Genomic DNA, 21554 nt, shown 5'->3' with positions numbered 1-21554 from the left:
TCGGCCTTCCTCTTTCACCCAGGCCTTGATTTACATGCTGCAGAGCTGCAACCCCGGCTCCTCCGATGGGGACATGGCTAGAGAGCAGGAAGAGAAACTAGCAGGGCCCAGAGGTGGCCTCAGAACCCTTTGCCACCAAGCCCCCCGGGACACGGTGTCTGGCAGGGCTGGGCTGAGACCTGCACTTGGCCCTTGGCCAGCCCCTGGCAAAGACTAGGGCTGTGCATCCCACACTTCAAGCCGTGTGGGGCCTGCATCACTGGGGTGGCCCTGCTGGCTGGCTGCACGCCTGGGGGTGGAGGAGGGGGGAATAATGCTGTGGTCAAAGGGATGGTTGCAGCATAGCAGGGGAACGAGTGGAGATCTCCCCCACCCCAAGCAAAACAAGCTATTCTGGCAAAATCGGGGCTTTTGTCTCTGTCTACACTGCTAGTCACACTCCTGCCCCACTGGGATGCCAGCAGACGTGTCGAGTGTCGATCTGGCCTCATTCACTGCTATGGTCATTGGGTGCAATGACCCCATCTCCCCCTGCCTGGAAGAGGGGTGCTAGAGGTGACAGGGACTGATCAATCAGCTGTCACCCTCTCCCTCTGCTTGGCAGGCAGCATGGATGGGGGAGACCCTTCAAGGTTTCTTCAGTTGGGGAATGGGATCCTCGGGATCCAAGGGGTGTGTGACCTTTGTGGCCCAACGGAGAGCTACTTCCCATTTCCATGCTCTCTGCTGAGCTGTGGCTTCCCCTCTCCCTCCCCGGGTGAAGATGTTTGCAGCAGGGGAAGAGAAAGTGTTGTCCTCAATGTGCCCGACACACCCCTTATTGTGGGAAAAAATGCAGCCCCTCCCCTCCCATTTTGTAGTGCAACAGGATTAAAGGAGAGAGTCTGTTTGTAGCTATAATAGAGCAGTGACAGATGAGTGATTTGCTTGCACCCCTGCCTATCTCTGCAAGCTACTGGGTTTGAATCAGCATAATCAACAAGAAGTCCCTATAAACGAACAGATTTATCAGAGCATAAGCTTTCGTGGGCAAAGACCCACTTCGTCAGCTGCATGTAGTGGAAATTCCAGAGGCAGGTATAAATATACAGGCACATGAAAAGAAGGGAGTACCAATCAAGAGGAAGGCCAGAGATAACAAAGTTGATTCAGTCAGAGAGGATGTGGCACACTTCTAGCAGCTGATATGGAGTGTGAACGCCAAGAGAGGAGAAACTGCCTTTGTAGTTGGCTAGCCATTTGCAATCTTTGTTCAATCCTAAATTGATAGTGTCAAATTTGCAAATGAATTGTAGCTCTGCAGTTTCTCTTTGAAGTCTGTTTTTGAAGTGTTTCTGTTGCAGGATGGCCACTTTTAAATCTGCCACTGTGTGTCCAGGGAGATTGAAGTGTTCTCCCACAGATTTTTGTATGTTACCATTCCTGATATCTGATTTGTGTTTGTTTATTCTTTTAGGGACTGTCCAGTTTGGCTAATGTATCCTGATTTAGGTGAATTGGTAGCAGGAAGTGGAACCCTCCCCTGCCAGCTGGTCTGGAAGCAATACCCCAACGTGGTCCTTGGGGGTGCTGTGCTGCTGGCGAGGTGAGGCCACGTGGGAGAGAGGCCAGTCCAAGGGCCTTGCCCACTTTGGGATTTTATTATCACCTGCCCTTCTGAAAAGCTGGGGACTGCCATACACCCAAACCTAGCAACTCCCCTGCTGATGGTGCATCAGTTGTGCTATCCTGACTAAATTCCAACTTGGGCAATTATATTTGGTTGCTCTACATTCTTCCAGCCGTTTCAACAAGTGTTCTTCACTTCCTGTCTCAAATGGTTTTGCAATGATCCAGTATATTTTAAACAAATGGCAGGGTCCCATTCACGCTTCGCCACCCCTGCATCTTCCAGGTAGGTCTCCAGGAATTACAGATTAGCCTTTAATTAAAGGTGATGTCATGTGAGGACACCTCCAGGAATACATGATCCAACCAAAATTGGCAAGCCTACACCCGGGCTGCTCTGTCTTGTCTCTCTCCTAAGCTCCTGTGAGCAGTGCCTGGCTTTGTGTGCACTGACCAGTCAAGCTGATCTAAACATTTTTTCCAAGAAAAATAGCGCTTTTTTTCCTACACATGGAAACTTCTCCATGAAGTTTGGTTTTGACAATTTTTTTGGTGGGGGTTGTGTTTTGTTGAAAAAACACTCTTTTTGGTTTGTTCATTTATGGTGAAACTGAATGATTTCAGCCACTGGAGCAAAAATGTTCAATAAACCCACTCATCTGAAGAAATGGATTTTGCCCATGAAAGCTTATGATACTATATTTATTTTTGTTAGTCTCTAAGGGCACATCTAGACAGCAGGAGCTATTTTGGGATATGTCCGGTATCCTGAAATAGCGTTTTCTACGTCTTCGCAGCATGCCCATTATTTCGAAATACAATCGAAATAACAGGTGGCTTATTCCAACATCCCGGTAAACCTCGTTCCACGAGGAGTAAGTCTATTTCAACAAATTGCTAGCTCGAAATAAGCTCTGCAATTTGCGTAACGCCACAGTGTAGATGAACCCTAAGGTGCCTGTACAGGATTACTCGTTGTTTTTAAAGTTACAGAGTAACTCAGCTACCCCGAGACTTCTACACATACGTTTGCTCAATTTGCCAAAAAAAAAAAAAAAAAAAATCTTTTGCTGAGTTTTGGGATTTTTTGTTTTTGTTTTTTCAACAAAATGCAGAGGCATTTGGAAAGAAGAATTTCAGGAACCACAATTTTTAAAATTTCATCAACATATTTCCTAGGAGGAAATAAACCATTTCTCTGCCTACTTCTACACAGAGGTGAACTCACTGCCAACACTAAACAAAGTAAGATTATTTACTCGACAGCGTCTTGTGCCAGTAACCGAAATCAGGGCCCATTTTGCTAGCTACTGTGTACTCTGCAAACATGCTGTACAAAACAGTTCCTATTATGAAGAGTTTGCAGTCTAAGTCTGACTAAGCAAGCCAGAACTATTATCTTCCTTTTATACTGGAGAAATCAGAGCACAGAGCTTAAGTAATTTGCACAAGGTCATGCCAGCTGTGGGTGGGTCCTAGAAATCTGTTCACCGCAGAAAAATGTGGAATTTTGTGTTTTTACAGAGAATCTTCAGTTTTTACATTCTGTGGAAAAATAAAGACATAGAACCCCATTTATCCAAGCCTCCATTATTCCATTCTCTGTATTTACAGTACAGAGCCATCAGCTGTAATGGTCCAAGTCCCAGCCACCTGTAGGCTGATCACCTGCTGCTGTCATGTCAGTTTTGGTGGTTCTGTTAATATGGAGAGTTGGATAACGGTGGCTCCCATAAACCGAGTTCTATTCTATATCAATAAAAAAATTGTGTTCAACTGATCCTAATATAATATAATTAATGATTAATGTATAACATTTCCTAAGCCAGTAAAGTTAAGCATCTCATTTTAATAATGGGAAAACATGGATTTTTATCGTTTTTTTTCCAGAGAGTTTTATCGCAAAAAATTTGGATACTTGGTGATGAGTTGCTGCTGTAGCCCACCCCAGAGGTGGCAGCCGTATAGAGATCTTTTTAAATGGGATCCTTTTGGATGGAAGGTGACTACAGGAGAGACAAGAGTGGGTAATACCTATTATTGGACCAACTTCTGTTGATGAACAAGTCTCAGAGGAGTAGCATGTTAGTCTGTGAACAAACTCACCTGAAGAAAGCTCCTGATAGGACATACCTATTTTTGTTAGTCTGTTCGTGCCACCAGACTACCCCTTGTTTGTTTTTGTTTTTTTATTTTTCTGCTGGTGAGACAGACAAGCTTTGGCCCTTATCCAGAGCTCCTAACGCTGTGCTGATCTACAAAATTGGCTTTGATCCCTTTAGTGATAGACATGTAGCCCTGTTAGTCTGGTGTAGCTGAAACAAAAACCAGGACTATATAGCACTTTAAAGACTAACAAGATGGTTTATTAGGTGATGAGCTTTCGTGGGCCAGACCCACTTCCTCAGATCAAATAGTGGAAGAAAATAGTCACAACCATATATACCAAAGGATACAATTAAAAAAAATGTGTTCATTTTTTATACCCGCCCTCCCAGGAAAAGAACCAAACATCCAGGCACTGCCCCTTTAAGAGCAGCCACCCGCTGTCCTGCAAGGCGGCACTAGGAAGTTTATTCATGACTTATGCCATCAGCTACATTTTTCGGCCTGGGTGGTTTTGTTTCCCCCTCTGCCTCCCCAGGCATGCTCCGGCGGGCGGCGCGGGACTGCAGTTAGCAGGAAGAGAGCTGCTCGGAGCCAGCCCTGCTGCTGGCGGCAGGAGTTAGTTGTACAGGGAAGGGGGAACTTTGGGGATGGCCATGGCGCGGGTAGCCGGCCCCAGTTTGCCAAGCGGGGAGGGGGCGTGAAGGGCGAGGGAGGACTTTGTAGGACTTTGCAGGCGGCACAGCAGCCCCCCCCCCCCCCCAGGCACAACCCTGCTGCCGCCCTTCCCGCTCCTTTTTTGGGAAGGAAAAACAAACCGCGCGGCTGCCGCTTTGTTTGTTCGGGAGAAACTCGCCCCCCCCCCCGTCCCTGCTCCTTCCTGGGGCTTCTGCCCGCACGCCTGGCGGCGTGAATGTCCCATTGTGCCGGGATCTTCGCCCCCCCTCCGCCCTCGCCCGGGTGCTGCTGGAAAACCCTCGCCCTTTGCTCCGTCGACGGCCAGGAGCGGCGCGGGGGCTTCCTGGAGGAAGAGGGAGCCGGAGCGCAGCGGCCCCCTTGCAACTTCTGCTCCTTTTGTTCCGCGGCGGCGGGAGGAAACTTTCAGCCTCCCCGCGTGGGGGCGGCGCAGGGAGCTGCCGGGGAAGAGGAGCCTCGGGAACAGGACGCAGCCGGACCCTCGGGGCGCCCAGCCCGGCATGCGCCCAGCCCTGGCCCCGCTCCGCGCCTGCAAGGAGGCGGCTGCGCCCTGCCCGGGGGGATGTTAGCGCGGCGCGGGGCTGCGGGCGCGTCTCTGCTTCGCTGCCCGCTGCCCCCGGGGCCGCTCGGGCGTGTGGGCGGCGCCGGAGCGAACTGAACTTTTGGGGGCCTCCCTTGGAAAGCTGAGCCCTCGGGGAGGGGCATGGCCTGCGGAGGGGCGAGCGGCGCCAGCCCCGGGCCCGCCAGCCCGGCCCCGCTGTGGTACCACCGCGACCTGAGCCGAGCGGCGGCGGAGGAGCTGCTGGCCAGAGCCGGGCGAGACGGCAGCTTCTTGGTGCGGGACAGCGAGAGTGTGTCGGGCGCCTACGCCCTCTGCGTGCTGTGAGTCCTCCCCCAGCGCGGGCGCCCGGGTGCCACGGGGATGGGCGGCGGGGGGAGCCACAGACCCCTTGCGGGAGAGAAGTGGGATCAATGCAATGGGCTGGGGCCAGGGGGCTCTGCCCCGGGCCATACGCGCAGCATAAGGACCTGCCGTGACTTCCCACTCCCGAGCCTATGGCGCTGGCTCCTCCCCAGGGCCGGGGTTTGCCGCTGGGACTGGTTTTCCTTCCGGCCAGCGCTTCGGCAGCGGGTAACATCGGAGAGGAGGAAAGGCAGGATGCAGATCTGGAGTAAGCCCCTCCCTTACCCCGGGGAGGGATCCTGTCCCTGTTGGCACAGCCGAACCCGGCGAAGGGGGGGAATCTATTGTGCCCAGATCTTGTCTGCCCCAAAGTTAGAGAGAGAGAGAGTGTGTGTACACACACCCCTAGGACAGGTTGGATAATAAACACCAGGATTAAAGCAGGATGGCTCTTGGACCCCAGACCTACAGAACTGGATGCTTCTCTTGGGCTGCGAGGGTCTCTTGGACTTTCAAGTCCCCAGGGGGCTGGGCACTGCCCCTGACCGTCCCTTCTTCAAAGGATTTACTAGCCAGGACAAAGGGTGGAGGAACAAGTGGGGGAAACTGAGGCATGAAGTCGTGAGGGCTTTGCCCAATGTTCCCCTTGGGAGGCTGTTGTGGACCTGGGATTTAAATTCAGATCTCTGGAGCCCCTGAAGGTTTTGCTTGGCAGGTTCTCTGGCTCCATTGTTGGGAGTGACAGAATCCCCCAAAAGGTGGTGAAATAAACCCAGGGCTGGACACTGAAGCCTCGGGTTCCACTCCGGACTCTGCTGCTGGTTTGTTGTGGCCCTTGGGGGGGGGGGGGGCGCTTAACCTCTTGTGTGTCTCAGGCCTCGTTGATACTTAAAAATGAGATAACTAGCCGTGGTGCTGTGCAGTGGTGCTGGGTCAGTCCAACCCCCTGGAGGACTTCCTCTCCTGGTGGGGTGGAGGAGCTACCTGGATGGGAAAGCCCCTCTGTGGATGCTTTGTCGGTGCTGGCTTTCTGTGGTGAAATGAAGGGGTGATCCTGCCTCTCGGGGTGCTGGGCTGGCTTGTTGGATAAAGAGCTAGCTCTGGGCCCTGGCTCAGTTGGAGGCGTCTGGAGCCTAAAGAGATGAGGCGGCAGTTTCTTCTTTGCTTATGCTGCAAATCCCACAGCACTTGGGGCTGGTCCCCTGCCGCATCAGCCATTTCCCCCCCCCCCTCCGTTCCATCCCAGGATGGAGAAGTCGGAACCCCTGACAGAACCCTCCCCCCCTAGGGAGAGGCAGGTGGCTCTGGGGCGGCTGCTCGGTTGTGAGGTGTGGGGTGCTCTTTCAGGCTCTGATTTTGAAATTGACTTGATTCCGCCCTGCGCCCAGGCAAGAGGCCTTCTTGGAACCCCCTGTCACTGAAATGCCTTTCTGCTGCATTCTTCGCTTGGACAGGGTCCCCGGGATGCCACTGGAGGGCCACTGGGGCATCTGATGCAGCTTCCGGACCTCACAAGGCCTCGATAACCTGCCTCCTTTCCCTGACATCCCCTGCAGGCCCAAACCCCAGACTGTCCTGCCTTGTGCTTCTTGCCCTCTTACAATAACCTTTCCTTTGGAAGCGCTGAGTCCCTGCAGCTCCCATGGACTTTTATGCCAGACCCTCCAAAGTCTGCTGCATGGTGCCTTACAAGCCGTGGCAGTGAGCCCTGGGAGTCTAGTGCTTCCTGTGGTGGGTTTCTGCGCCGGGAGGGGTGGGGGCGGGTCTGTTTTGTGCTAGCGCCTGCTTTTAGGGAGCAGGACAGGGAGGCCTTTTCCCATCCGTAACCCCCCAGCAAACCCTCTCTCTAACTCGCAGCAGCCAGGGCTCATGGATCTGCATATAGCACCTGCGCCAATGCCAAACCCCTTCCAGTGCTGGAGGAACTGGGTTCTGGGCTGCCACTTTCAGATCAGAGCTTCAGCTCAGTTTACGTGCATGTTGTAGCCCATTTCTTGCTAACCCATCTGGGACCCTCCCTTTCATCACACGGCTGTGCTCAGAATTTCGCCACTGCCTGGTTGGAGCGCAAATCCACCTGCTTCCAAAGCCCAGAGGCCTGCCACGTTTGCTAAAGGAAAATCTCCGTGAGTGAGCAGTATTGGGGCTATGAAACACAGTGGAGGAGTTCTGATTCCATCCACGAGTGGGCAGTGTTACAGGTCCATGTTGGCAGCTCTTTACAGTAGCAGTAGGGCCCAGCCACAAAACACAGGCTCGGCTCCGGCATTAGGAGCTAGGCCGATTGCCTCATGCTGCTGGTCCTTTCACTGTGCCGGTGTGAACCCCGAGCTCAGTGCTGGGGCGGTTTGTTCCGTTTCACTCTGGCAAGGTCCCGTTGTTGTGCTTTGACTTTCCTTTCTCTGCAAATCTCACCCAGATCCGCTGGAGCGACTTGCTTTGGCCCCTGGGAAAGGGTGCAAGGTTGTCCCGTGGCATGAACCGTACCATGGAGCTATACCTTGGTGCTTCCCAGCCTACTGGGTCAACTAGCTAGCGAGAGGACTGAGCTTCTGCGTGCCCTCCAGCGAGTTGCTTCCTGTCTCCTAGCGGGTGCTAGGGGGTGGTAAGAAACTGCCTGGTAGTAACCCATCATTAGGGCAGGGAGGGCGAACTAGAAGTGCCGGCGCTCGTTAGCTGTTGGCGTAATCCACGCGGCTCAGACTTTGGGCTGTCATTTCACCCTGTCCTGGTGTGGAACTGGGGGTTCTAGATGTGCTGTTCTCAATGGCATGCGGTGTTGCTCCGGGTGATGCAGGGGCCTTGTTTTGCGGGGGCTGTGTGCAGCCGGTGCTGGCCCGTGGAGACCCTGGGGGCTGGTGACTGACAGTGTGCCCTCGGAGGCTAGTGCTGGTGCACAAGACGCTGGCACGGCTCGCTGCCCCCTTGCACCATGGTGGTTTTCCAGGCCCCTCCTATGCAAGCAGTTAGCAGCCCTGACCCTGGGCGTTCCCAGTCCTGCGTAGCACACCTGCAGGCTGGCTGGCTTTGGGGTCTAAGGAGTCCACCCAAGGTCTCGGGCAGCCCGTGCAAACTCCTTGCCACACCGGATTGCCACTGGCCTAGGGCGGGCAGAGGGAATGTGACGTCCAAGAGGGGAGATGCCCATGGCGTCTGTTGCCAGGTGCCTTACAGATGCTGGTGTCTGGGCTGAAAGGCAGCGCCGGCGCCGTGGGAGACGCTGGCATGTCCACGGTTGTGTGTGGGGTGCAGGGCAGAGCCACACTCTTCGGGGTGGGCCCTCAGGGCAGGGAGCCACGGGACACCACAACTCTAGTGCTGCCCTTGTCCCTTCCATCTACCCGCCTGCTTCTATGCTGGCACACCCGGCGCTGACCCCACAGGCAACTCAGTGTCCCTCCCGGGAGCAGGCTGGCCCTGCAGTGCAGAGCCACCCCCTGGAGCTCATGTCCGTGTCCCCTTGGCAGTGGTGTTCAGACTCTTGCCCTGCCGAGGGTGGGGGGAAGGAAAGTGGGGGCTGGGAACGTCACCTCCTTCTGCACAAACGGTTTCATTGGGGTCGCCGTGTGAGTCTGCAACTTTAAAAACGAAACACGGAGAATCACGAGCTTTCGTGGGCCAAACCCACTTCCTCAGAGGCGCTGGAGTGGAACGGCCTGTGCCAGTTTCTTCTGCGCAGTTCATTTCCTGGGATGAAGGGCCTGAGCTGGACCATGATGAGGAATTGCTGGTGATTCAGGGCTTTCCTGGCTTGCGTCTATGTCCCCCCCCGCCTTGCAGCAATGGCTCTGCTGATCCCCTCTCTGATACAGCTCTGCCAAGGGGAGGCTGTGCTGCAATGCCTTGGCAGGACTGAATGTAACATAGTAACTGTGTCATAGGCCCTCTACTGCTACTAGCTAATGGGGATCCTCCTCTAGCTCAAGTGACAAGGCCTGGGCTTCTTGGAGCGGACGGATCAGGGGTCTGTCTCTACTGCAGCCAGGTGTGACCACGGGAAGCCTTGGGCACTGGGAATATTCTGCCACCTCGCTGCACCGTGTGGCTGTCAGACTGGTGGCCCGTTGAAGAAGTTCATCACCGGGCTAAGGGATGACCCCTGGAGTGTGGGGGTCTCTGGGCGCTATGCCAGCCATTCGGGCCCCTGAGTCCTAACAAAACAAGTGAACCATGGTGTCTGGACTCTGGGGGAGGGGTGCAGCCAGGAATACAAAATCCGTCTGCCCCGAGCCAAGCCAGTCGTCTGCCTGCGACCGCCTGCATAGCAAAGTTCCCCTTCCAGCTAGAGAGCAGGAACGCTCCTCTGGTCCAGCCCCTCAGCACCCGAGCTGGTCAGTGCTGCCAGGCTTTCTTTGCAGGTGCTGGTTCTGTGGGGGACCCGGGCAGGGCTGGGTTGCGTGGGCAGGGCCGAGGTAGTCAGGGCTCACGTGGCAGCCACGGAGGAAATGACCCGGCGATTTTCTGTCTCTCCGCGGTCAGTTCCGCGATTCTGTGACTTGTCTAGTCAGCACTGTTGAGGCGCGGGCCGTGCCTGAGGCGCTGGGCAAAGAGGGATGTTGGTGGGGAGCGGCAGCGCAGGGAGATCCCAGCCGAGGGCAGGGCCCTGTGAGTTTTGGGGCGGGGGCGTGTCCTGGAAGGGACAGTGGTTGAGAGCCACCGAACTGGGGGATGGTGGGAGCAGCTCTGGCGCCTTTGTGCCTTGCCCAAAGCCAAAGCTCAGCTGCTGGATTTACCATTTCGGAGCCTGACTTTGTGAATTCCAGCCTGTCCCCAGCCTTGTGCTCTCGCCACTAGCCCATGCTGCCTCTCAGCCCCGTGGGTGCTCGGGGCACCCAGTTCCCCTGCCTCTGGTGTGAGCTCCTCCCGGCCTTGGAGACACTGTAGGGCTGGTCCGGGCAAAGCAATTTCCGCCCTTTGCAAATGCACTTCAGCTCCAGCTGCTGCCCTGGGAATCCTGCCGTGCTGCATGGTGCTTTTGTGCTGCAGGGAGAACACGCTGTTCCTTAGGGCCCGCTTGAATTGCAGAGGAGTTCTCCCCTCCCTTCGGAGAGCCCGGCCTCCCCCGCCCCCCGCAGTGACTCTGACTCCTGCTGGGGGCTGGAATCAAACCAGCGGCTTAGCAGGGAAGTCGCCCACTCCCGTGCCTCCAGCCAAGCACGTGGCCGGCAGAGACCTGGGCAAGCTGCCCTGCTCTGCTGGGCTCCCCTGGCCTGGCTCTGGTGCCCATCCCCGAATCCCGGCGGCTCCATGTGGGCTTTTCACTGTGGCGGAGGGCGCCAAGTACTGTGTGTGCAAGAGACGCGGAGGGGAAGGAAACCACCGTGGGGCCCTAAAAATAACTCTGGCGCAGAAGGAAGATGGAGTATTCCTGGGTTACAGGAAGGCACGTGGGTTCCTTAACCCTTTGCGGGACTCTACCTGCACAGATGCACCGGCGGCCTTGGGGGAGTCTTTAAAGGTGGAAATTTCCTTTTCTCCATCTCACCCATCAGGCCTTGCACCCCTGTCCCGGCAGGAGCCAGCACCCTCTTATGGTCAGTGTGAAAATCCGCCTTGACCAGGCTGGTTCGTGTCTGGGGAGCAGTGTTCCCTGGAAGCTGAGTGCTTGGCTGGCCACTCAGGAGCCATTCAAACACCACCCAGCTGATCAGCAGGATGCCCGCAGCCTCCCACAGCTGGCAGCGCATGTGTCCATGGGTGGTGCACATCTGTGCATGCCTTGGTGCACATAACAAAATGTATTCCACACATGCGAATGGAAACATTAGAGGGAACATTGCTGGGGAGGTGCGCTGAAAGGTTTCAGGAACTGATTAAGCATCTGGGAACGGCGCGTTCACCCTATATTGATGGAGCCGCGCTATAAAGCGGGACGGAGGAATCCGCTGGGCGCTCTGAAGGCTCCGGTTTGGACTGAGCCGTGCCGGGTGGGTCCTGAAGGGAGGGCGGCTGGGAGCTGTGGTGCTAGTGGGGGAGGCTGCTGGGCAGTTCTCCACTTTGCCCCACACTCTCTGAGGGCCCAATAGTTTGGCTTCCTCTCTGCCCAGTGGAGTAACACGGTATTCTTTGGCTGTAGCATGGGGCAGCTGGGTTGGGCCCTGTACAGACACACACAGCCCCTGCCCCACAGAGCTGCGAGGTCCGGCGCTGCCCTGCACCCTAGGTGGAGTGGTGATCGCTCCATTTGTTACAGAAACAGCCTTATGAGAGCCTGGGGAGGGAAGCAGGGAGCAGTCCCCGTGCCCTGGCTCACGGATTCTCTGCCTCTTCCCCAGCACTGGAAAGCCTGCAGGAGCCCCCTTCTGCCTGCTGCCTTCTCCCCAGCCAGAAGCCGCCCAGGTTTGCTGGCTCCCCCTCGCCCATTTCTGCCAGCCCCTGTGCATTGATCCGGCTAATGGTGCCGCTATTGACCCGCCTGGGGCAGTGCTGGCTTTGTGGTCGGGGAGCGATACCGAGGTGCCTGCGGGACTTGCCGAAATCCCGATGGGAGGGAAGCTGCTGACGGGGCCCTCTGGGGGCCGGGGGTCGGCTGAGCCTTCGGAGCCTGCACACTGCAGGCTGGGATCGCGCCTGGCCGGCTCTGCTGTGCCACTCGCTGCGGGGCCACGCCCTGAAACCAGCAGGGGACGGGATCTTTCTTCCACCTCCAGGCCCAGGGCAGAGAGCTGTAGCACCCACGGCCTCTGGCCTGGCTTATGCAGGGAGGCAGGGGCGGCTCACCGCTGAATCCAGGGGCAGGTGCTGGTCGGAGCTAGGCATCGCAGGGCTTTAGGGGGAGCCCTGACTCCACGTGCTGACGCCGTGCAGCTGTCGCTTGCTGGAGAGGCCGTTAGCACGGGGAAGGGGGGATGCCCAGGGGGGAGGGGGTGTGGGATTTGCCTTGGTGCCCTCCCCTCCCCCCCCCCCGTGGTAGGGAGACATTCCTCTTGCAGCAGGATCTGCCGTATCGATTTACAAAGCAAAGCCACCTGCTCTGCTGGATGCGCCACGCTGCCAGAGCCGAGATGGCCTGAGCCCCACCGCTGGGAGGTTTGGAGCCAGGTCGCTTTCCTCTGTCGTCAGCAGGGGACCCGGGCACAGCAGGGTTCTCCCCCCCAAACCCACTGTCCTCGTCAGCCGGGAGCGGCCTGCCACAGGGAGCCTGGCATGAGGCTCAGTGAAATGGCACAAATTATCCAGCCCATCCGGCTTTGACAATCTCCGGATAGGAGCTGAGGGGCTGGCTGCCCCAAGATCCAGGCATGCGTCCCCAGCCTGGTATCCTCCTGCACCTTTCACTGCAGGGGCACGAATGGCCATGCGGCATCAGAGCTGATGTCCTGACAGCAACCAGGAGCAGCTGCTTTAGAGGCAGATGCAAGACACCCCCAGAGGGAGGTTAGAGGTAACCACGTCTGGCAGCGTCTGGCTTCAGCCCTGAAGCCTGCGGATTTGCAGCCCTGATGCATTTTAATCCTGCCTGCTGTAGCTGCGGAGATTCTTCTTATCCCAAGAACTGCCTGACCTGTCTCTGGCTGAGTTCTTGTGGCAGTGAGTTCCGCAGATTAACGGTGCCACATGTTTTCCTTGGTCAGGCTAGTGCCTTGCTAAAATAGCCAGTAGCTCTGTCATTTCCCTCCCTGCTGCAGTCCCGGCAGGACCAGCTGGCTGCCTCCCTTCTCCTGTGACTAATGCCATGTATTAAAGTACCACCGGCTGGGCCCAGGGCTCCATTGTGTGGCCCTGCAGCTCCCAGCGGCTTCTTATTTCTGGTTACTTTTCTCCACGTGTCTCAAATAGCCCTGGCGCGTCAGCCCACAGGGCCTGTCCTCTGGGCCTTGCCGCTGCGGCTGTCACCAACCTGGGGAGAGCAGGGTGCCATAAATAGCTGGCTGCTCGGCACAACGGCTCTTTGTGTGGCTCAGCTGCCCGCTGGAGCTGGCTGGCTGGCTGTCAGGGTGGGATTAGTCACTAAGATACCAGTAACCCAGCCCTCCCGGATTCCCAAGCGGCATGTGACTTACATGGGCCCCACAGGCCCTGGAGTGGGGGAGAAGCTGGTGCCTGCGGAAGAGGGCATGGCTCTCCCAGCATCTGGCTAGCCCGGATGGGGATTTCCATGTGGGCACAAGGGGCTGGCCCTGCACGCCTTGGGGCTGGCCCTGCACGCCTCTGGGCTGCCCCAGATTGGTGAGCTTGCGGCTGGCGTGGGTTCTCAAAGCTGTCGTGCTCCGAATAAGGGTGTCAGGGCTCCATTCCTGGCACTTCCATTCGCTTTCTTGGCTCCGTGCCTCAGTTTCCCCTTCTGCAAATGGGGAATTAGCTCCCCTCTCCTGGCTGCCACTAGGGCTGGGAGGGGCCGTGCGGGTAGAAGGGTCAGGCCAGTGCATGGAAGGGCTCTGGAGTAGGTTTCATCATTCTGGGAATAGCTGACACTGGAGGTTCCTCGACAGGGTGGAGCTGGGGAAGGGCTCAGGGGTCCCTGTTGTGCTTGCTGTCCTGGACCCGATCCTGTGAGGCACCCATTGGGCTCTGGGCAGGAGCTGGTGGCCACACTGGAGATCTGGCGTGGCCAGCAGAAGGGATGTCCATGGGAGCTGGAGCTGGCGGAAGGAAGTTTGTACAGGTTGTGCTGGCACCTGGCCAGGCATCTTGTTTTCACAGCTCAGGGTGCCAGCAAATCCGTCTTTCCCCTCTGCCCTGAGTGGAGAATTTCTCGCCCCACGTTGCAATGGGTCAGGGCCCCGTGTGGTTCATTCCGGCAGCCTGTCCTAGCGGGTCGGGTCCCCGGACGGCGATTCGGGACAGCTGAGTCAATCTGTGGCCCTGCTGCCGACTTGTGGGGTGACCTTTGGCACTTCCTCTCTGTGCTCCTCTTCCCTCTCCCCCCCCCCCCCCCTCTCCCGGGTCTGTTTAGCCTCCAGGCTCTGCAGGACAGGGCGTGTCGCTCACTGCCTGTGCAGCCCCAGTTTGTGATTCATGGCAGGGTGGGAGAGGATTTCCATCCTACCTCCCACCCCCCAACATGCAGCCACCTCTTGGGGGGAGGCAAAGCAGCTGTTCCCCTGCACCCAGCCGCACTGCAGCCTGGAGGGAAAATCCGTACTGGATCCACTTGAGAACTGCAGGGGAAATTGACAGGGGCAGGGTGTAATTAACCACGCTGACCAGGGTGATGTGTCCTAGGCCAGTGGTTTTCAAAAGAGGGGTCATGTGCTGGGCCTCCTTGCTGCAGGGGGATCAAGTGACCAGTGGGGGGGGGGGAGGGCGCTCAGCCAGCTCCCTGCCTGGCCTGGCACCACAGACTGTGCTGCGCCCCAGAAGCAGCTGGCCACAGGCCTGGCTCCTAGGTGAGGGTGCGGGAGAGTGCACAGGGCTCCACACGCTGCTCCTGCGCCTTGCTTTAGCTCCGCACTCCCATTGGCTGGGAACCGGCTGCCGGCTGCTTCTGGGGCGCAGCATGGTCTGCGGGGCCAGGAAAGGTCGGAAGCTGCCTTAGCCCCCCTAGTGCACCACTGAAGGGGAGTCACTCAAGGGAAGCCTCTCCTGCCCTAGCCCTGACCCCCCAATGCCGGAGCCCCCTCTGGCACCCCAAAGCTCTCCTCCTCAGACCCACCCTGGAGCCCGCGCTCCAGTCAAATTATATTAGGTCGCAGGCACCAAACGATTTTCTTCAACTGGGCGACAAGGGAAAAAAATGGAAAACCGCTGGCCTAGGGGAAGAGTCTCCGGGCTCAAATACACCGCAGGGCTGGGCCCCCGCTTCTCCAAGAGCTGCTCCCCCTAGCCCTGCGCGTGCAGAATCCCCTGCCACCCTCTGCGCCCCCTCGGCCTCGCATTCCAAGCACAACCGCGCGAGTCAGCCGAAAGGAACTTAGCGCTGACTCAGAGCCCAGGGGGACGCGTCACCCGCCCTGCTTCCTGCAGCCCTTTTGCCTGCCCTTGGAAGCTTCTCTCCGGGCCCTGGGCTGCCTGCGTCCCATGCGGTGGGGGAACGCCAAGGCTGGTCTTGTGTTAGCTGGGCGCGAAGGGAAGCCGGGGCCGGGGCTGGGGCCGCGGCTGGGAAGGAGCGGGACAGGAAATAGAAAGCAGAAGGGCTGTTGGGTTTCATGCAGATTGTTACGGGAGGGGGGCATCCCCCGCTCCCCAGCAGGTCCTTACCAGCAAAACGACCATTACACGGGAAAGAGACTTTCAAATCGCCTTTCATTTATATGCTTCGAGGGTCAACGCAAAAGGCACCAGCCTGGAAACCTCCCCTTTCCTAAAGCAGCGCTCTGCATCGGGGGGGTCTCACAACACCTCACAGAGGAAGGCCAGTGCCCACGCCCCCCAGGGGAAACTGAGGCATGGAGCCGGGGAGTGACTCGCCCAAGGCATTGCCAATAGAACCTGGGCCTTACTGATTCTCAGCCCTCAGCAGCGCAGCTACAGGGAGGGTTCGGCCCGTGGCCCTGCCAGTGGGCTTTCGTTCTGGGCTGGGGAAGCCACCGCCAGGCTGGTGAGGGGAGTTTGGGAGCCCTGGGCTGGCCTGCTCTGCTGCAGGCGAAGGCCAAGGTGTTGTCATGGAGCAGAGACTGGCCCGACGTGGGAATACAGAGCCGGGTGAAATGGTCTATCTCCATTGCGGCGGGAGACCCCCCGGGGCAGGCTCGGCTCCGTGCTAGGCCCCGTCTGGTTGAATGTGTTTATTACTGATCTGGAAGATGGCAGAACCCCTGGCCCTGAGGGGTTAGAGGCTCAGTTTTCCTGTGACAGGCGAACCAGACTGAGCCCCTTGCATGGGGTTGGTTGTGGCGGTGGCATGGGGGCTCTTCATCAGGGGCTGTCAGGTTTCAAACCCGGACGTCCTTAGCCGCTGCACCACCACAGACCCGCACCCTGCTGCCTCTGCCCAGCAGCCTTCCTGCTAATGCCGAGCGACCCACAGCCGCTGGGCCGCAGGCCAGGCAGGGCCCTCACTGGTACCGGCACTGCAGAAAGGCACCAGGGGGAAGAGGAAGCTATCTGAGCCACAGGCTGTTGGCTTGCCATGCCTGATCCTGCCTCCACAATGCCCTGAGCCCTCCCTGGGGAACTCTCACCACTGCCGGGGATTTCCTCTGATACCAATCGACATCCCAGCCACCCGGCCACATGTGGGGATGGCTCGGGGCTGCCCCCTGGCCATGGGGCATTACAGGAACGCCTGGGGCTAAGGAAAGTAACAGGGGCTCTGCCAGGAAGGTGAGGAGAAAAGGGCCTTCTGAGGGGAGCTGGCGGGGGGACCTCGGAGAGGTGCCGCTGAGGAGCTACCTGTCACTACAGAGCAGAGCTGCGTGGTTTGACCTCTGTGGGGCCCAAGTCCAGAGCGGGCCCCCTTTCCTGAGGGGATGGCAAGCGGGCAGGCTTCAGTATGAGTCCTGAGCCGAGAGACTTTACTGGGAAGGAGGCTGGGCAGAGGAGACAGATTGGCTGCAGGGAAGCTTAACGTGGCTCCTTCCAGTTCGGATCCTGCTGGGAGAGGTTTGCTTGGATGTGGTGTTTGACTGTGGTCCAGCCTGGCACGCAGAGGAGGTTGTGCAGACCAGGGTTTTAACAGGGTCCAAAAAAGAACTCGATGCATTCGTGGAGGTTAGGTCCATCAATGGCTATTAGCCAGGATGGGTAGGAGAGGTGTCCCTAGCCTGGGCATGGGTGATAGGATGGATAACTTCATCGCTTCTGTTCATTCCCTCTTAGGCACCAGGCATTGGCCACTGTTGGCAGACAGGTTACTGGTCTAGGTGGACCCTTAGTCTGCCCCGTAAGGCCGTTCTTATGTTTCAGAGGGGAAGCTGTATTTGTCTGTAACTGGAAAAACTTTAAAAACAAGAATGGTCTTGCAGCACCTCAGAGGCTAATGATAAATGTGGATGGGACATTTTCTGTTAGTCTGTAAGGTGCTGCAAGACTATTTGTTGTTTTTTAAGTTCTTACGTTCTTCGGGTTTTGTGAGAACTCTGAAGAGACGCTGTTCACTGAAGAAAAGCGTCACTACATACACCTGCATTCGGGGAAACTGAGGCAGGTACATACCTCAAGGCTCTGCGCAGGGCCACCAGGATGTGTGGGAGATGTGCCAGCCTTAACTCTAGGGTATGAGATAAGGGTGATATCCTGCCTTTCAATGGGATGAGCAGTGAAGGAGTAAAATGTGCAGCTGCTACACAATTATGTAACTTAGGTCAGGCTAGAGGGAACTGAGAGGAGTTTGCAGGTGATACCAAGCGGGGAGGGGTTGCAAGTGCTTTGGAGGATAGAGTCATCATCAGGGCTTGTCAAACCATGGCAAAAGCTACTTGCCAGCCCCGCAACGCGCATGCGCCAGTGAATGGGGCGCACGGAACAATGCGCATGCGCCAGTGAATGGGGTGCACGCCATGGGCAAGTAGAATCAGCGGTTTGTCGAACCATGGTCATAATTCAAATTGATCTGGACACACTGGAGAAATGGTCTGAGATAAATAGGGTGAAGTTAAATAAGGACAAATGCAAAGTACTCCACTTAGGAAGGAACAATCTGTTTCACACACACAGAATGGGAAGCAACTGTCCAGGAAGGAAAACTGCAGAAAGGAATTTAGGGGTCATAGTGGATCACAAACTAAACATGAGTCAACAGTGTGACACTGTTGCAAAAAAAAGCAAACATGATTCTGGGCTGCATTAACAGGAGTGTTGTGAGCAAGACACGAGAAGTCATTCTTCCGCTCTATTCTGTGCTGATTAGGCCTCAGTTGGAGTATTGTGTCCAGTTCTGGGCACCACATTTCAAGAAAGATGTGGAGAAATTGGAGAAGGTCCAGAGAAGAGTAACAGAAATGATTAAATGTCTAGAAAACATGAGCTGTGAGGGAAGGCTGAAGGAATTGGGCTTATAGAATCATAGGACTGGAAGGGACCTCGAGAGGTCATCGAGTCCAGCCCCCCACCCTCAAGGCAGGACCAAGCTCCGTCTACACCATCCCTGACAGATGTCTATCTAACCTGTTCTTAAATATCTCCAGAGAGGGAGATTCCACCACCTCCCTTGGCAATTTATTCCAATATTTGACCACCCTGACAGTTGGGAATTTTTTCCTAATGTCCAATCTAAACCTCCCTTGCTGCACTTTAAGCCCATTGCTTCTTGTCCTGTCCTCAGTACTCAAGAGGAACAAATTTTCTCCTTCCTCCTTGTGACACCCTTTTAGATATTTGCAAACCGCTATCATGTCCCCCCTTAATCTTCTTTTTTCCAAACTAAACAAGCCCAGTTCATGAAGTCTGGCTTCATAGGTCATGTTCTCTAGACCTTTAATCATTCTTGTCGCTCTTCTCTGTACCCTTTCCAATTTCTCCACATCTTTCTTGAAATGTGGCGCCCAGAACTGGACACAGTACTCCAGCTGAGGCCTAACTAGTGCAGAGTAGAGTGGCAGAATGACTTCACGAGTTTTGCTTACAACACACCTGTTGATACAACCTAGAATCATATTTGCTTTTTTTGCAACAGCATCACACTGTTGACTTATATTCAACTTGTGGTCCACTATGACCCCTAGATCCCTTTCTGCCATGCTCCTTCCTAGACAGTCGCTTCCCATCTTGTATGTATGGAACTGATTGTTCCTTCCTAAGTGGAGCACTTTGCATTTCTCTTTCTTAAACTTCATCCTGTTTACCTCTGACCATTTCTCTAACTTGCGAAGGTCATTTTGAATTATGTCCCTGTCCTCCAAAGAAGTTGCAACCCCACCCAGTTTGGTATCATCTGCAAACTTAATAAGCGTACTCTCTATCCCAATATCTACATCATTGATGAAGATATTGAACAGTACGGGTCCCAAAACAGACCCTTGCGGAACTCCACTTGTTATCCCTTTCCAGCAGGATTTAGAACCGTTAACAACAACTCTCTGACTACGGTTATCCAGCCAATTATGCACCCACCTTATCGTGGCCCTATCTAAGTTATATTTGCCTAGTTTATCAATAAGAATATCATGCGAGACCGTATCAAATGCCTTGCTAAAGTCTAGTTTTATGACATCCACCGCTTCTCCCTTATCCACAAGGCTTGTTTAGTTTAGAAAAGAGAAAACAGAGAGGGGACATAATAGCGGTTTTCAAGTATCTAAAAGGGTGTCACAGGGAGGAGGGAGAAAAATTGTTCTCCTTGGCCTCTGAGGACAGAACAAGAAGCAATGGGATTAAACTGCAGCAAGGGAGGTTTAGGTTGGACATTAGGAAAAAATTCCTAACTATCAGGGTGGTTAAACACTGGGGCTGTGTCTACACGGGCATGAATTTCCGGACCTGCTTAAAACGGAATACTATTCTGTTTTCAGTTATTCCGGAAAAGGAGCGTCTACATTGGCAGGCTGCTTTTCCGGAAAAGCCCTTTTTCCGGAAAAGCATCTGTGGCCAATGTAAACGCGCTTTTCCGGAAACGAGCCCCGATCGCCATTTTTGCGATCGGGGCTTTTTTCCGGAAAAGACTACTGGGCTGTCTACACTGGCCCTTTTCCGGAACAGTGTTCCAGAATAAGGACTTATGCCCGAGCAGGAGCAGAATAGTTTTTCTGGAATAGCGGCTGATTTTGTACAGTAGAGCATCGTTGCTTTTCCAGAAATTCAAGGGCCAGTGTAGACAGCTCGCAGCTTATTCCGGAAAAGCGGCTGATTTTCCGGAATAAGTGGCCCAGTGTAGACACAGCCTGGGATACATTGCTGAGGGAGGTTGTGGAATCTCCATCTCTGGAGAGATTTCAGGGCAGGTTAGACAGACACCTGTCAGGGATGAGATGGTGCTTGGTCCTGCCATGAGGACAGGGGACTTGATGGTCTCTTGAGCTCCTTTCTAGTTCTAGTGTTCTGTGATTCTGAGATTTCAGCAAGATCTAACCAGACTAGGGGAGCAATGACCGATGAAGTTCACTTTTGATACATGCAAAGCAGTGCCCATCGGAGTGGAACAATGAAACCGTGCATGCACCATTCAGAGATCTAACCCAAGCGTATCGACTCTGGGAAGGGGCCTGGGCCCCTGATCACCAAAATAAACGAGGTGTTACAATAAGCTGCTAAAAGGAACCACTTTCTCAGACCGTGGGTACACAGGCTGTGGCGGAACTCCCTGTCACAGGAAGCGATGGAGGCCAGAATCTTAACAAGGCTCAGAAAGGGAGTGGCTGGGGGCATGGAGAACAAGAATAAACTAGAGTGAGAAATAGGGCAACTAACATTTTCGCCGCAACATTTTCGCCTCGGGCTGGAGGGCTCCAGCGGCTCTGTGTCAGGAGCCCGCGGGAGGCGTAGGCCTGGTCTACACTTCAGAGCCAGGTGGAGGGACGGTGGTAGGTCGACCTTATATGCACGGGTAGGCGCTACAGCCTCCCGCCCACGCCGACATCACAACTCCGCCTCCGGGAGAGGCATTGGCTTCTGTCGGTGCGGGAGTGTGACAACGCGGGTCACTGATCCCGGCTACTGGCCGCTCCCCGCGTGGGTTGGGGCTACAGCTAGAACCTGTCTGCCCTCTGGGTTCCCCGCTCCTGGCTGGGCTGCCCACCGAGTCCTGGCTCCCTGCTCCCAGCCTGGCTGCTGCCCAGGCCTCCCCGCTCCCCGCCCTCCTGGTTCTTTGCTCCCAGCTGGGCTGCTTCCAGGGCTGCCCACTCCCTGCAGGGATCCCGGCTGCAGGCAGGCTCCCTGCTGGGAACCCAGGAGCTGCCTGGACTCTGGGTGCGGAGATCTCTGTTGGGAGCCTGGGGGAGCAGCCGGGCTCTGGGGACGGGGAGCCAAGAGCTCAGGGGGATTCCCAAGGGCAGGGAGCCCAGCCCTTCAGCCCCCCCCTCCCCACGACCCCTCTGATGTGAGTGGAAGTGCTCCCGGTGAGGGCACACCACCGGCAGAAGGAGGGTTCTGTGGACAAGAGCCAGACGTGCCCCTAATGTGTGGGCACACCTGTCTCACACCTTCCACCCAAGCCACTGCCAGAGACAGGGGATCCAGGCTGGCCAGAGCCCGGGGCTGAGCCAGCGTGGGAATTCTCAGTCTCCTACCAGGCCAGACTTGTCCTTCCCACTTGACAGCCAGGGAGCTGAGTCAGAGAGCTTAAGGGCTAGCTCAGCTCTTTGCTGGGGTGTGGGGAGATGGCGGGGAGCTATCTACAGCACCTGGCCCTGGGGACCCATCTGCACTAGTCCGGTGCAAATTCCAGCCGTCTCTAACGTTGGCAGCTGGGCCAACAAGCCCACTC

At 56.0% G+C, this 21554-nt stretch overlaps 1 protein-coding gene across 2 annotated transcripts in view; it reads left to right on the top strand.

Moving 5' to 3' along the window:
• Window positions 1-4164: 4164 nt before the first annotated feature.
• The window catches only part of INPPL1 (inositol polyphosphate phosphatase like 1), a 94017-nt gene continuing 76627 nt past the window's right edge, over window positions 4165-21554 (top strand). The window contains exon 1 of one of the 2 annotated variants that reach the window (XM_075919634.2): window positions 4165-5292. In XM_075919634.2, the coding sequence (XP_075775749.2) occupies window positions 5114-5292 (179 nt within the window). In that variant the 5' untranslated portion in view covers window positions 4165-5113. Of the gene's footprint in view, window positions 5293-5451; window positions 5583-21554 lie in introns of those variants that run through there. The other variant, XM_075919635.2, reaches the window with a different exon arrangement.

Source organism: Pelodiscus sinensis, chromosome 1, assembly GCF_052426305.1.
Source record: "Pelodiscus sinensis isolate ZL-2025 chromosome 1, ASM5242630v1, whole genome shotgun sequence".
NCBI lineage: Eukaryota > Metazoa > Chordata > Testudines > Trionychidae > Pelodiscus > Pelodiscus sinensis.
This window is presented reverse-complemented; position numbering and strand designations above follow the sequence as displayed.